The sequence below is a fragment of the Canis lupus genome, chromosome 17, assembly GCF_048164855.1.
Source record: "Canis lupus baileyi chromosome 17, mCanLup2.hap1, whole genome shotgun sequence".
Taxonomy (NCBI): domain Eukaryota; kingdom Metazoa; phylum Chordata; class Mammalia; order Carnivora; family Canidae; genus Canis; species Canis lupus.
This window is the reverse complement of record NC_132854.1, coordinates 39,539,737-39,556,217: the sequence shown is the minus strand read 5'-3', so window position 1 is coordinate 39,556,217 and position 16,481 is coordinate 39,539,737. Positions and strand designations below refer to the sequence as shown.

The 16,481-nt window shown below is 33.7% G+C and overlaps 1 protein-coding gene across 6 annotated transcripts in view; it reads right to left on the bottom strand.

Annotated features, from left to right (window-relative positions):
- Window positions 1–16,481, bottom strand: part of PCDH9 (protocadherin 9) — an 885,615-nt gene that overhangs the window by 558,089 nt on the left and 311,045 nt on the right. For 2 of the 6 annotated variants that reach the window (XM_072782836.1, XM_072782839.1), the window contains exon 3: window positions 105–206. The exons of 2 other annotated variants lie outside the window; for them this stretch is intronic. In XM_072782836.1, the coding sequence (XP_072638937.1) occupies window positions 105–206 (102 nt within the window). The remainder of the gene's footprint in view (window positions 1–104; window positions 207–16,481) is intronic. 2 more of the 6 variants (XM_072782837.1, XM_072782840.1) reach the window with 1 other exon arrangement.

The window sequence follows — 16,481 nt, the reverse complement described above, 5'->3', positions numbered from 1 at the left end:
GATGGCAAGAAAATATTTATAATAGTTAAGTCAGGCTATATAAAATCACTAGGAAAATGCAAATTGCTCAATTCTAACATGGTCTCTATAGAGATACGGCATACCTCGTAATGGCTTTCTTCATTCTCCTGAATGTGGAAACCCGCAGAGCTGGGACATTTCTGAGGAGTGACAGGAATATTGTCACTTTTGCTGTGTGAGTTACACTGAAAGAGATTACCAAATAATTGTGACAAACTACTCCACATGTAGAGTGTCTATTGAGAGACATGGTTGCTTGCTAAGAATCTAATTAAAGGAGTACCATTTGAACTAGGGTCTACACTCACTGGAACATGCATTAACATGGAGCCTTTTCCAAAAGAGATTAAAAATGTCCCCAGGATAAACAAATTGTCAAGATGTTTTAAGTAAAACTAAAGAAATCTCAAATGTAGTTCTTTTATTTCTACACTGTCTTTTTTAAAGCAATATGATTATGCTTATGATGTTAGTAGCTAAATCTTCCATGTGCTACTATTTGTGTGAGTTATTATTCAAGTGCTTGATATATATCATACACATCTCTACATAGATATTATTATTATCTCCACTTACAGTTGAGGAAAATTAGGCATATAAAATACCCTTCCCCAAGGTTGGGCTGCCTGCCCGGGTTTCTGGGACCACACTCCGTATATTATAAATTACATGCACAGCTTTTATAAATGATACATTTGAAGCAAACAAAGGTGAAAAACTAAATGTTTAAAGTCTTAAAATATTACTTCACTTTTCTTCTGTGCCAAATATCAAGTATTTTTTGAAACAGGTTAACTAAAATAATTCACTTAGAAAAGGATGTGAATTGTGGTATATAAGACATTAAATTATGGCTTGATCTTTCTCCATGAAAATATTAAAATGGTTGTTTTCCATATTCTTCACAATATTTTTTTATGTGAAAATAAGATATTATTTGCTTCCTTTTATCCTTGCTACCTTCTTTCCTAAATCTCTTATTAGATTCAAGGCAAGGAATATTTATACATATTGCTGTCTGGCCCTATATTAACCATAACATTGGAGTTTTAAAGGCTTCTACATTAATGAAAGATGTTGTAGAGCCTTCAAAAAAAAGTTCACCATTAGTATATAACCTTTCCTCTTTCATAAGACTATAACATATGAACAGATTTGGATGACATAAGTAGGGAAGATGATATTTTTTCAAACTGGTATGGCACATTTTCAATTAACTAATGAAATTTTCCTTTGCCCATGCCAAGGAATAATCTGTTAGAAAATGAGTATCAAAGACATTTTAAAAAGCAAATTAATTTTAGAGTTTAGTGCAAGTTCAGTGTATTTTCACCTCAAGACCCTATCTTATATTTAAATATATTTTTAAACACATTACATTCTTTTAGGCTTTTTACTTTGAAATAATTTTAAACACAGAAGAGCAGCAAAAAAGAATTCTAGGATCCTCTGTATTACTATTTCAAGTATATCAATTAGTTATCTCATTGTTAGTTTAAGGGAAATAGCAATATGACAGACTAGGAAGGCATGACACTTAAGCCCAAACCATTTTAGAAATTTTTTCTCATGAAAAAAATATTTTGTTCCTGTCCTCTGTACAAACAGTATCATTTCAGCCATGTTCAAAACTTACCTCCTCTAGGAACTTTTCATGTGTAAGTAAATAAATAGCAATAGTCATTTTAACCTCTGCTTGCAAACTAAGTACTTTCTAGGTGTACTTTGTAAAATGCTGCTCTGACAGCTTAATTCTTGGAATGTGCCTGGTTTGTCTGAACAACTTCACTGTTAATTATGAAGGATCTTTCGTATATCTCTCCAAATAATGGAGAGGCTTCCCTTGCTAGAAATCTCTAAATATAAAAGCTTAGACCTTAAAACTGTTATTTTCATCTGTGATGCTCCTAGACATTTTAATCATTCAACTCCTATCCCTTGTCTCTCTTCATACCTATTCATGTTGATCAATCTTTTTAAAACATCTCATGTCTTATGCAGTTTTTCACCCTAGAAACATTTCAAGTCCTATGGCCTGGTAGTGGCTCACAGCCTGGCAATATACTAGGATCACCTGGGGAGCTTTAAAAAAATATCAGTAACTGAGCCCTACCTCACACCAGATGGATTAGAGCTCAGGCAAAAACATGGTTTAAATACCCAGGTAATTCTGATGTGTAGCCAGTTTAGAATCACTGAGTTAACATTTCCTTGTCTGGTGCTCAGGACAATAAAGCAAATTTTGGCTTCACTCCTCTTTTAATCTGATCTCATGCTCTTTAGCATTTGTTCTTCCTTTTCCTTATTAATCTGTCACATATTAGGAGGGTTTTTTATTTTTTAAGGATTGTATCATAATGCTTCTGAATGTGAAAAAAAATCCTATGTTTGTATAATACTTTACACCTTTACATATAAGATTTTATGTATCATCTACCAGAAACCTCTGCAGAGAGAAGAAACATAAACCTTCCTTAACAGATGGGGAAGACAGAGGTTCAGATATATTCAGTGTCCTTTGTGCAATGATTTGCCGAGCAAAAGCATTCCTAAGTGACAAAACTCAGGCTATTTCTCCTCTGCCACATTTCCCTTAAGGATTTTGTTTATTTGCTCATTCATTCAGATATTCTGTTCTGCTTGTTTGTTCATTTGATCATCAGATATTTACTGAGTGCATGCTATGTGTCAGGATTTTATTGGTTAAGATACGGCATTTAAGATCTATAATACTACAGCAGTGAAACTACATACATAGAAATAACCACCACGGTATGTGAAAATGCCACATGAAAATGTATCCACAGTTTCCTTAGGGACAAAGAAGACAGAATGACTACACTCCTGAGTTTGATGCATGGGAAGAATCTAGAAAGATGAGCCAGTAAGGGAATCGTGGTTAGCACACATTCACAACAGAACAGATAGCATATGCAAAGGCTCGAAGACATGAATTCTTGTGACTATGTGAGCTACAAGGATTTCGCCAGTGATTTAATTGTGGACCCTTTGAGGATTAATTTGAGGATAGGGAGAAGTTATTAGAGCAATAAATTTAACAGCAGATCCAATGATGAGAAGTTACAGAATAGGGCTTCGCATAAGACAGGATTATCAAATAATGTGATACGTAAGCGCTCCACTCTGGTGGTATCAAAGTGTTAAGTCACCTTCCTCTCTCTCATATTCAGTAAAGAAATATAAGCAAACTGAGTGTGTTTGCAATATTACTGTGACCCCTGAGTCAGTCCCTTCATCCCAACAAGATCTCAACCCTAAGTCTCTCCTATGTCTAATTCTAGAGCAGCCTCTGTTTGTAAAGCAGGAAATGGCATCAAAGGAAAAGTTTAATCCACTTTTCCTTCCTCACTTTTTAAATTTTTTTAGTGTTATGATGTAAATAGCCTCTGGAGATTATAAATCTATGAGCTTGGGGTAAAAATAGAAAAGAAATTTAAAAATAACTATAAACAATATTTTGAGATCAAATATTATAAATAGCCAAAACCTTAAGGAAACAAGTTCTTAAGTGCAAAACAATTTAATCACTGTGAATCCTTTCTAACAAGTTTCTATTTCAGGGAGAGCTGTAGCCTGAAATGGAAAGAAGATTTATTATAAATGTCTCAAGATTTCACCCACTAAATTTTTTTGTTTGCCAAATTTGATGTGAATAACTATATAATGAATTATGGTTAAGATGATTTTGCTAAATCAGATTTCTCATTACAGACAAATCACTTGAGAGGTCCAGAGCTCATAACAACAATCATATTAAATGGAAATCACTGTAAATACATTAGTTTTATACTTTAAAATCCATTTGATGTTTTCCACTACCTATGATTAATAGTCTCGCTTTTAATATGTGGATAAGTCTTGCTTCTCCAAAACACCCATTATAGTTCTTGGGAAATTGTCATTCACTACCTACAGAAATAACAAGAAGAAGGAGAAGGAGAAGGAGAAGGAGAAGAAGAAGAAGAAGAAAGAAGAAGAAGAAGAAGAAGAAGAAGAAGAAGAAGAAGAAGAAGAAGAAGAAGAAGAAAAGAAGAAGAAGAAGGAGGAGAAGCAGTCGTCAAAGGGAAGGGGGAGGGAGAGAGGGAGGTGGAGGAAAGAAAAAGAGATATCATACCTACTCAAACTTGCCTCATGGTCATGAATATTAGCTTTTTCATTTTTGGCAAATTTCTAAAAAGGGACTTCATAGCCATGATAGTAAGAGAAAAGTATCAACAGTAGCAAAAGCAACAAAAGTTTTATGAAAAATCACATAAACATAGCTAAGACACAGCTGTTTTCTTTGCTAAAAAGAGGGTTCTTTACATTTTCTATCAAACCCTATAGTAGCAACAATATGCCTTTTTATTCTACTCCTCCTACTACCTTCTTATAAAATCAAGGTTGTTTGCTAAAAATCAATGGCACTGTTATAAGTTCTGTGCAATCATTATAGAGGCAGTAGCCTTGTATTTTTATGTTATAGGTTTCATTAAACAATTCCACTTGTTAAAAAAAAAACTCCCATTGAAAATGTTATTCCTACCCATTTTAAGAAAGTATTTTTGTGAAGAATTCTTTTTACAAATTATGAAACATTCTTAAAACTTCTGATTAAAAAGAGCTCTAAGGTTAATAAGAAATTCACATGTACAGAAATGAATTTAAAGAACTGTCTGTTTTTGGTGTCTTGAACTTCTCTTCATTCATTCCTTTGGAGGACCCATATGTGTCAGGTTTTCACCATCTCCATTCCACTGAAACTGCTGTCATAACTACCAATGATTTCCACATTAGTAGCTCACAGAGCAATTCTCAGTTCTCATCTCACTTGACACAACTGATGACTCCTTTATTCTGGACATATTTATGTCACTAGGCTTCTAGACACCACACATTCATGGTTTTCTTTTCACCTCTATGTTCTCTTTCTGGAATCATTTAACTATTCATGTTGTTGTTATAAAAATAATTTTTTAATTACAAAACATATGGAAAATGAAATCTAAGTACTTTCTCAGAAAGTATGTTTTCTGATGGTGTTTTCTACTAGCTCCTGACTCTAAAATACTTCCTCAGATAGACACATGAAATTCTTAATTTATAAGCAGACAAGGGAAGAACTCTTAGAATATACCTAAGCATGCTTACCTCAAAGAGTATTTCTAGAAACTGATGAAAATTTATAGCTTAGGAGATATATAGTATAGATTCTTACCATTTCTGAAAATGTATTCCAATCACTTACTGTCCTGAAACCTACTGTGTTTTAAATCAGGAAACCTTGAGCCTGTATCAACAGCCTTCTAATATCTTCTATATACCCTTCTCCATTGGCATATTTTCTGCCACCATTAAATATAATTTGAAAACAAAACTAAAATGCCCATCAAACTGTGGTGAACACAAAGGTATTCAGCTTGAGTAATAGGTATTTTGATTTAAAATAAAAAGGCAGTATAATAATTTTTAAACCAAATGCCATATGAGTACCTATCCAAATCATAAAATACACATGACCAGAATAATCATATCAATTTCAAGGTAGAGATTACTTAAGTAAAATGAGAAACAAAGGTGGACCATCAAAGAATTCAAAAGGAATGTCAACGATATCTTCAATATACAGGAAATCTGTTCATTTAAAAAAAAAATTGCTTGTTTTGCTCCTCCCTCTAAAAAGACAAAGAGTATTTTTCTTTAAAAATCGGAGACAAATATCACAAAATATTAGCATATTTTAATTTTGGGTATTGGGGACATAGATATTTTCCTTATTTTTCTTTACTTTCTCTAAATTTTTCAAATACTTGAATATGAATAAGCACATAGGGGAAAAAAGATTAGCATGGCCTTGTTAAAACTCAAAATATTTTTGATGATGGTTGTAAAACAATTTTATAAGCCATAAAATCTTGAAATTTTGCTTCTTCAGAAATTAAGATATCATGTGGGTGTTAGGTGCCTTCTGATTTGGCTCAGGGTCAATTCTCCCCTTCTCAGTGAAAATGTTTTTCTAGGGCACCTGGGTGGCTCAGTGGGTTGAGTCCCTGACTTCAGCTCAGGTCCTGATCTCCAGATCCCGGGATTGAGCCGCGTATGAGGGCATCAAGCTCCTCACCGAGCAGGGAGTCTGCTAGTCCTCACCTTCTGCCCCTACCCCACCTCCATTCCTGCTTTCTTTCTCTCTCTCTCTCTCAAATGAATAAATAAAATCTCTTTTAAAAAGAAATAGAAGTTTCTCTAAAGCCAGGTGAGGAACATGCTAATTTTTCCTTCTATGGTACTACAGCATAAATGTCTTTCTCTACTTCCTTTAAATATGGTTTCACTTTTTTTCACTTCACGAGGGAACATGATCCTCTTCTTGACAGTTTATCACAAGTATATAATACAATGCCTTCAACATTACTAGGTATTTTAAGTGAAAATTTTAAGTGAAATAAAAGAATAAATGAATAAATGCAAGACTTTACAATGATTTGTAGTCACCTAGATTGTTTTGGCTTCTAACTCTCTAATTGATAATTCCTTTGTAGCTGTTTTCTTTTTGCTTGCTTGTTTGTTTTTGTCGTTGTTGTTATTATTCCATGACAGACAAATTCATTGCAAAATTAGTATCCCCTAGAATCCCCAAATTAGCATTTTTGTCTCACAGATGCTATCACAAAAATAAGGTACACTAGCTGCATGGATTGAGACTACTTGCAGTAGAAAAATTAAACAACGCCGTGGTTTTAAGTCTCCATGCTTTGCTTCTCCAAGTGGACCTTAACAATTCATGGCAAGAAATAAGTTTCTTACAGTAATATATTACCTAAATGGATAAATTTGAAGTTACCTACTATATATATGAACAAATAATTCCAGTTCAACTCCTGGGTCCTGCAGCATTTCCCTACCCAGGAGACTGCTAAGTTCACCTTTGGTTCTTCTAGAGCAGCAAACCACCTGGTAAGCAAGGTGATGAGGATCTACTTCAGAACCCCCTGAAATGAAATAACCCTTGCCATTTTTTCTTTTTAGTTTTCCTTCACTCTTCTTACAGTCCCCATTCCAGACCTCCTTTCAGTCTAGAGACAGACATCATTTCTCCTTCTTCCTTCTTGATGTCTCAAAGGTACTTCCTCTCCTCTCCTTCTTAATAGCAGTTTTTTGTTCCTATTCCAACAAGTCTTTTCATTTTTAATCCAGGTTTGCTCAGTGACTAGCCAGATAGACGTAGTCATACTATTCAACAAACAGCAAAAAGTTGACTGTTCCATGTGGGATATATGAGAAAATAAATTATGATATTTTAGTCCTTTGGCACAGGCCATTCAGTAGACCAGTTTGGTTTCTTCAATTATAGTTCCTGTGATTAAGTGAAATCAAAATTAAAAAAAAAAATTTATTGTGTATTTTGTTGTCGCAAGTAGGTCATATTCAAACATTAGTAGAAACTTTACCTCAATTTACTACATTATGATATACTAAATGAAATCCACTTGTTCCAAAACAGTCAAGTTACAAGGAATAAATTATAATCGTAAAAAAATCCGAACTAACTAAAAAAAATGGAAAAAAATATTAAAAATGTGAAATTAAAGTCTGAGGAAATTCATTAAGAGGTACAAACCCAAGCACCAGATGAGACATTTTATTTTTTTCTTTGCTTAGGAATTTATATCTTTTTTTTAATTTTTTTTTTAATTTTTATTTATTTGTGATACAGAGAGAGAGAGAGAATGAGGCAGAGAGACAGGCAGAGGGAGAAGCAGGCTCCATGCACCGGGAGCCTGACGTGGGATTCGATCCCGGGTCTCCAGGATCGCGCCCTGGGCCAAAGGCAGGCGCCAAACCACTGCACCACCCAGGGATCCCTAGGAATTTATATCTTATATGTCATTCCAAAATTCCTATCATTGGCTGGCTGACATTTTTCAGATAATTCTAACAATTTAATAAAATGTATAGGTGACAAGTACCATAACCAAGAAATAGGGTTTTTTTTCAATGTGTTATTGCTTGTGTGATATTTGAAAGCAATCTATTGCCATAAATAAATTTGGTTACTATAAAGTTTTAGCAATTCTGTACATTGTCCATTTCTTGAGAATGCTTTTTCAGTTGATTTTCCTTTTACGCAATGACTTGGAAGGTTTTTCTTAAGGGACTATTCACAAATGCAGAAATAAAGACGGAGATACATTCCAAAAGTAATCATTAGGTTTTTGAAAAGGCTACAGTGGGCTGGATTTTGCCTTCTTTTCTCAATAAAGTATGAGAGAGAGAAGAAAAGGAAAAAAATTGTGAAGTATTGTAGAATTTTTGACAATGCAATTAAAAGTTAAACAATAACTCCCTAAGTCAATGTTCCTTAGCAAGTTCCCTCTAAATATGCAAAAGCAGAGCCTACATGCTCTTTGAACTGAATATTCAGTGTGCCAAAGATTTCTCACAGTACTAGAGCACTGGGTACCCAGGATGAATAAAATTTTGCTAAGTAAATAAATATATAAATAAGCCCATATATTTTCCCACATTTGGCTGTTAATTCTTTCATGAGCAATTACCACCAAGCCTTCTAACTAAGGTTCTGAACTTTAAAATTTCTTCATTGGCCCCTCTTCTTGTATTATTACCTTTCTGTAAAGCCATTTCATAAGAACAATAATATATTGAAAGGTTTCAAATTACAAAACGATTACATGTTATATTGCTTGAGCAAAGACCTATTAATGCCAGTCGACACTGCACATTGTAACTTAATTACGCATTTAAATAAATGATGCAGGCAATGTAGGCCTTTGCAGCTCCGCATACACTTAAGAAAGATGTTAACTTCTGTCCAAATATATTTCAAGTAATACAATAAAGACCTTTTCAGTACTGGGGTTGATCAGGATTATTCATCCTCTATTTTTATTCAAGGCAATTGTTTTGGGGGTTTTGGTAGTTTATTTTAAGTTTACTCCCTTATTCGGTATAATAAAATCCCTGAAACAGGAGTTCTGAAAGAGTACCAAATAGAGTGCTAAACCCAACATATTAGAAAACAATGATATTAGCTATCAAAATGCACAGAAAAGTTCTATGAGCCTATGATAAGATTTTACTTATTTATTCGTGAGAGACACCCAGAGAGAGAGAGAGAGAGGCAGAGACAGGAAGAGGGAGAGGCAGGCTCCCTGCAGGGAGCCCGATGTGGTACTTGATCCTGGGTCTCCAGGATCAGGCCCTGAGCCAAAGGCAGGCGCTAAACCACTGAGCCACGCAGGGATCCCTCATATATTTTTTCACAGAAATGATTGCATATATTTGTATATGAAAGAATATGTACATAATAGTACAAGTATTACATTTTTCTAAAAGATTTCACTTTTAACCACATAAAGTATGTGAAAACATATATTAATAAAAATTTTTAAAAGATTTTATTTATCCACTTGACAGAGAGAGAGAGCACAAGGAGGGGAAGCAGCAAACAGAGGGAAAAGGGCAAAGCAGGAAGCCCAGCACAGGGTTCAAACCCAGGACCCTGGATCATGACATGAGCCAAAGGCAGATGCTTACCGCCTGAGCCACCAAGACACCCTTATTTATAAAGTTTTAAATGTGCTATAAATAAACCACAGATACAACACTAAGTTAATGTGTATAATGTCTAACACAAATGCATCCTGGAGTTTAGCGTGAAATATTTCTGAAAAATAATTCTATCAAGAATTATATTTTGAGGGATCCCTGGGTGGCTCAATGGTTTAGCGCCTGCCTTTGGCCCAGGGCGGGATCTTGGAGTCCCAGGATCGAGTCCCATGTCGGGCTTCCTGCGTGGGGCCTGCTTCTCCCTCTGCCTGTGTCTCTGCCTCTCTCTCTCAGTCTGTGTCTCTATGACTAAATAAATAAATAAATAAAATCTTTAAAAATTTTAATTAATTTAAAAATCTTAAAAAATAAAAATAAAAAAATAAAAATCTTAAAAAAAAGAATTATATTTTGAGGGACGACTGGGTGGCTCAGTGGTTGACATCTGCCTTCGGCTCAGGGTATGATCCCAGGGTTTCAGGATCAAGTCCCTCTTGGGACTCCCCAATGGGAGCCTGCTTCTCCCTCTGCCTGTTTCTCTGCCTCTCTGTGTGTGTGTGTGTGTGTATTTTTCATGAAGAAATAAATAATTTTTTTTTTTTAAAAAAACAAGAACTATATTTTGAAATTTCTGTAGTAAAGAGATAATTTTTAAAAAATCTGGGCTGGATATAATTTCCATTAATAGGACTATGTCCTTATATCATGAAAAAATCTTTCCAAAAATAAATATTTAATATAATATTAGCCTTCACTATCTGCATGGTAGTCTTTAACAACAACCTTCAAGTCAGCCTTTAGCCAAAGAAATCCGATAATAAATCTAGAGATCCACATCTAGAGTGCTTTAAAGTGTATTCAAAATTCAAGGCTGTGCCAGTTATTTGAACATTATCTTTCTAGACAAATTCTTGAATAAGTTCAGGGTTTATTACACTTGTCTTCCTGGCAAGCTTTCTAAAACAGACCCTGAATTGGAACCATAGTATTAATAGCCTATACAAAGCAAGAGAACAAGATTTTTTTTGTAGTATACTAAGAACAAACACTACCCATTAAATTCATAATTTTAAGATGTGCTTTTGTAAGTTGAATGTTTCATGTTTTTATTTTAACTCACTTATGGAAATTGTACACTATCAAAAATTGAGTGAAAATTTGCAACTCTTTAATTAATGATTTATTAGAGTTAAGATATTCTAGAATATGGGGAAAGTTCCAACTGGCTCTTTGGGGGGCTTGGAATTGACCGTTAGCCCACTACCATCTGACCATGTGCTTTTGCCTCAGTATTTTTGTCTGTAAAATGGGAAGCTTAGAGTTTAGATCTCCTCCATCTCAGCAAGAGAAGAATGCAGCAGTATTTGTGCTAGATATTACTAGATATGTTAACCAAAACTTAAAAATAGTTTTTTTCCCAAATATAAATCTCTAAATTTAGATCCTTATAAAGTAGCATAAATAATTTAGTTGATAAAGGAAACTGCAGGAAAGTGGAAACTTTACCACTGATTCTGCTATAATCATTTGCTCTCATCCTGCTGATAGTTTAGGAAATGTATGTGGCTGTATTAAAACTAAGGTAAAACTATAACTCTCATGCTCTATATACATATTTTTATTCATGAAGAGAAAAAAAAACACTATCAAAGGCCTGATTTTTATTGACTATACTTTTATTTTCATTCTAGAAAACCAATTGGTGCACTGGACAACTTTTGAAATAGTTTAGAGTATATAGGGCCAAATTAAAGAAACTAACCACAGTACTGTTGGAGGGCAAATCTTTAGCAAGTCTGGAATCTATCAAGCTGTGAATGTATGAAAGGCTAGAGCATTTTAAAATTTATTTTCAAAATTAATGTTCTATGTTTTTAAGGAACAAAATCAAGTCACATGAGAAACATGCTCACTTTCAAAGCCTTAAAAAAGGTTCTATTACAGGTTTGGGCTGCGAATCCCTGAAGAGATGTATTTTAACAAATAAGAAAATATCTGTAGATATAGTCACTACTAATAGAGTCTATCTTTTGAATTACTTTTTCTCCAAGCTCCAAACTAATATAACTTCAGCAAAACCACTTTACTGTTTATCTTTAATCCTCAGGTCATAGAACTGTAACACTTAGATGACTCTCTAAAACACTACTATTTCTTTGATTTCTCCTTATGAAGTTGTTACCTTGAAGAAGGGAGGTATGAAAATGAACAGAAACAGATTACAGAAACAAAAAAAATCTATTTTGAAAATTTATAGTAATAAATATGAAGCATAACTTGGAAAACTTTTGTTTTCTGAGGAAGAAAATGGTAAAATACATGATTCAGTATTCTCTTCAAGAAGCATGTAAAATGCTATAAATTTTATGATTTTAAAAATAAACACATCCATTCATTCAACAAATATTTCATAATAACCTCTATGTACCAAATAATTTTTAGTGTTTGTTAAATAGATTTTGTTAAAAGAATACAATTAAATATTTCTGTCCTCAAAGAGTTGACAGTATTTTCAAGGTGGTCATTTTAATGAACTCTCCATCTTCCCAAATGCATTTAGCTATATATCAAAATAGAAGAGAAAAGAGAATAAAACCTGAGAATAGGAATAAATTTTACATTTTTGCAGGTTTTTTTTCCTTACGTTGTATTTTTTAGAAGAATACATAAAGACAGTCTTTTGTTAGACAGTAACATACTTTTGTCCTACAATGATATTATATAAATATTATATTCTAAATAAGGATTAATGTTGAAGTTTATGATAGCATTTATGAGTTGAAGGAAGGTCAATATTTAAATAATAAATAGAGATTAAACAAAAAATAATATTTTATAAAACTTTTCATATTAATAATACCAATAACAGAGGGTCACCTGGGTGGCTCAGTTGGGTAAGTGTTTGACTCTTGATTTTGGCTCAAGTCTTGGTCTCAGGGTCCTGGGATGGAGCCCCAAGGCAGGTTCTATGCTCAACAAGGAGTCTGTTTGTCCCTCTGCCCCTCCGCCTTCTCATGCTCTCTTTTTTTCTCTCTCAAATAAATAAAATCTTAATCAAACAAATCTTAATCAAACAAATAATACTGATAACAGGAATACACTTCCAAACCAAGATAATGCATGATTTAAAAAAATAATTTTAGGAAAAGAAAACACACACACACATATAGGAGATATAAATATATATCTCCTAATTATTGCCTCTTAACTTAAATTCAGCAGCACTGCAGCATGGCACTTTGTGATCTTGAATTAGCACTCTATTACAAATTCAAGCTCTTTCACAAAGATTTTTTTTATTCAACTTCAGATGATAAGGATCTGACAAGAATGAGTAGACTTTTTCATCTTCCCTTCAGTGAAACAACAGAGAAGCTTCTGCTAGACTACCCAATATCTTTTTCTTACCATTTGGATTACCAAGAGACCTAAAATAGAGAATGAAACCAACAATATTAATTTGTGTTCATTTTCTTACCTCACTGTCACAAGATGTTGTTTAAATTAATCTTGTAATCCATAATATGCAATTACCCAAACAGCTATGGGACACTTTAAAAAACAAAATATAACTTTTTTCCAGCTTCTAAGAGGTAGGGGTCTGCAGGATGTGTGTGTGTATGTGTGTGTATGTGTGTGTGTGTGTTTGTGTGTGTGTGTGTGAGAGAGAGAGAGAGAGAGAGAGAGTCAGTCTGCATGTCTGTGTGTCTGTAGAGAAGCAGAAGGAAGCAACCAGATAAGGTAGCTGGCTTCTTTTGAGACTCAACATGAAAAGAAGCAGGAAATCAGAGTAAATATGATTCATACTCCTGACACTGAGCTCAGTAGTTCTGAATCCGTCTTTGCCTTTCTTTTAGCCTTTGCTCTTTTGAAGTTCTATTAGGTCTCTTTTTTATTCCCCTCAGTGGCACTGAAACTCTTTTAAGAGTTGGAATCTGGGCTTGAAAATTGTGCTTGCAAGTAAGGATTTGTAGCAATTCCCTTCCTTTGGGTAACTTCAGTATCTGATAGGCTCACTGAATGGTAGAGATGAAAAAGATGTTAAAGATTCTTTTTGTAAACTCTATTATCAATGAGGAAATTAAGGCATAGAGACTGACTGACCCAAGATCAAATATTCAGAGGCCAATGGGTGACATATTCTGTTTGGGATGACGTATGACATAGGGTAGAAATTATCTTAATTCCTTTTAATATAATTGAAGCAAAAAGAAATTCAGCCATATTTTCAATCCCATATTTTAAATTACAGGCTTACAGAGTTTAAAGGAACCTTTGAACCTAGTTCATTAATATTCTTACAAATTGCCCAGATCACTCTCATGAAAAGGACTAATAACAAAGACCCATCAATAGACTGAATTTAGAGTCTCTAGTTCATTCAATCCAGATGGCCATTCAATTTAATAGGGAAAAAAAATTCTCCCTGGAAGGGACTTATAACCAAATCTCAAGAAACCATCTGCTTAACTCAATATTCAAATGTATTCATAAAACACATCTTTCTCAGTTCAACTTGAAATACCCCATGCTCAGAATTGGGGAGTTAAAAGGGCCAATCAGATATTCTGAAACATCAGCTAAAAAGGAGAGTCTCATGAATTTAAAACCAAATACTATGAAAAATATGTGTTTGAATATGGCCAGAATTGTAGGTCTAAGTATTATAACCGTATATGTAATTTATCCATATAGCTTAGACCCTTTTGTGTTAATGGCTGATTGTGAGCAAGGCTTGACTGAACTTTACCAACTTGTATTTTGTGCTTTTAAGCTAATTGACATTGTACATATCTTCTACAAATACAGAATATTCCTTCCAATCTTATTCCCTAGTGAGCTTTCTAAAGCATGAAGTATAGAAATTTGTCCACAGTCTTATTAAAATAAATAGCTAAACACAAGGAAAGTTTGCCTAAGGAAGGAAAACTCATTCACACACAAACACTCAATAAAGGACACATTCAGCAAATATTCAAGAACTTTTAAATAAGCTATAGAAAGTACACATGAAAGAAAACAAAACCTTATTTTCTGCTGCTCATTAAACTGAAACTACTTGCAAATGAAGTTTTCTTTGAAAAATAAAGTAACAACCTACTTTCCCTTACTTTAGTTGCTTACCACTTATATTTAGCATCAAGTAATAAAGCATACACCTCACTTGTTGAAAACTTAATTGCATCATTGGATGCCTTATGTTGACATCAAGTTGGACAGCATCTTTTGCTCAATTTATTCTTCATAAGCAAATAATACACTTTCACAAACAAAAGTACATTTTAAGATGAATTGCCATGAAACCAGGCCTTTGGAGAGGTGTTACATGTAAAAGTGGGGCACTCGCCTGATATTAAGGGCCAAAAATGTTTTTTAGCTTTCCTCATCTTCCAATAGCCTGAGTCAAATAACTCACCATATTCTAGACATATTTTATATTCTAAATCCTTTTTGAAATATAACTAATAATGAATTATTTGATTATCATAATCAGAAACACTCATCACTACAGTCTTGGTAAAAATTCAGACATTATCTCAAGAGGCCCTGGTCCAATATATGTGTTGACATGCTATTTGTTTTTATGATAGTTATTCATTGTGATTCAGTGTAAAATAAGTTTATTGAAAAGAAATGACAAATACTTTGTGTGAAAGTCCAATACAAACAAAGTATGTAAGAGAGAATCTACCCGAAGATCTCTTTTAATTTCATTACAATATCAAATAAATACATAAACATCCGCTTACCAAAATGTTCCCAGAGGAATAATTTTCTTTATTTATATAAACAATTCTGTAAATATAAAATGCTATGATTTCACTTTAAATTATGTATATTACAAACTACTTAAGACATCTCCCTCTGCTATACCCAAATCCCCTGAAGAGACAGCCCAACATACAGGATAAAATCACTTCCCATTGCTTCTCCCCTACAACCTAGCACATTAGCTGCAAAGTGGTGTGCCTCAGACAAGCAAAATCTAAGATGACTATGGCTTATGCTGAAATTGCTGTATATGTTATGTTCAAAAAATGATGAGTTCTTCTTCCCCAATGCTTTTGTGGAAATGGATATTGGGATGGAGGAAAGAGTCTCAGTTGGTGATTGAAGTTGAAATTGAAGGGTTGGAGTATACAACGTCCCAGGAGCAGCCGTGTATAAAGGTGACAAAATGTTACAGAGAAAGTAAACAGACGTTTCCAGAAATATTTAGACACCAAGAGTAAAAGAAGAGAGACACAGACAGACAATGAGAGAATAGAGATACACAGACAAAGTGCTTCATTGATCATTCTCTTTTCCACTTAGGTAAGAACTCAAGTGTTCTTCATTTTCTCCCTTTGGATACCAAGAGATCTTTTAATGTAGCTGGTATAAATTAATTCTCTTTCTTATAACCATTAGCATCTATATAAACTTTTATAATTATACTTTATTAAGACTTTTTTAAAAGCTTGCTTTGTATCAGGTTCTCATTCCTTTTTTGCTGAAAAGGGTTAAGACAAGTAAAGGGAAACATTTTCAAACTCAGTTCTACTAAGGCAAAAAGAAAAAAAGAATGTCTTAATTTACCATTTTAAAAGTTTTATATAGTCACTACGGTAATAATTTTCACTAAGTTTCCTCTCAAAAAAATAGCAGAAAAGATATGTATCCAATTATCAGATGGATGCCCCACTATTCCTATATTATCATGATAAGACCACTGAGTACTCCTGACATACCAAATGGAGGTAAGTCTAAATAATGATATCAACTTTGTCACATAATTTACTTGTAATTAATCTAACTCTCACTGGCATTTTCAATCCTCTGTTTTCCACACATTTCTCTTGAGCGTTTTGGAAAGAGTATACTGTACCTTCTATTTTCAACTTCCTTATGCC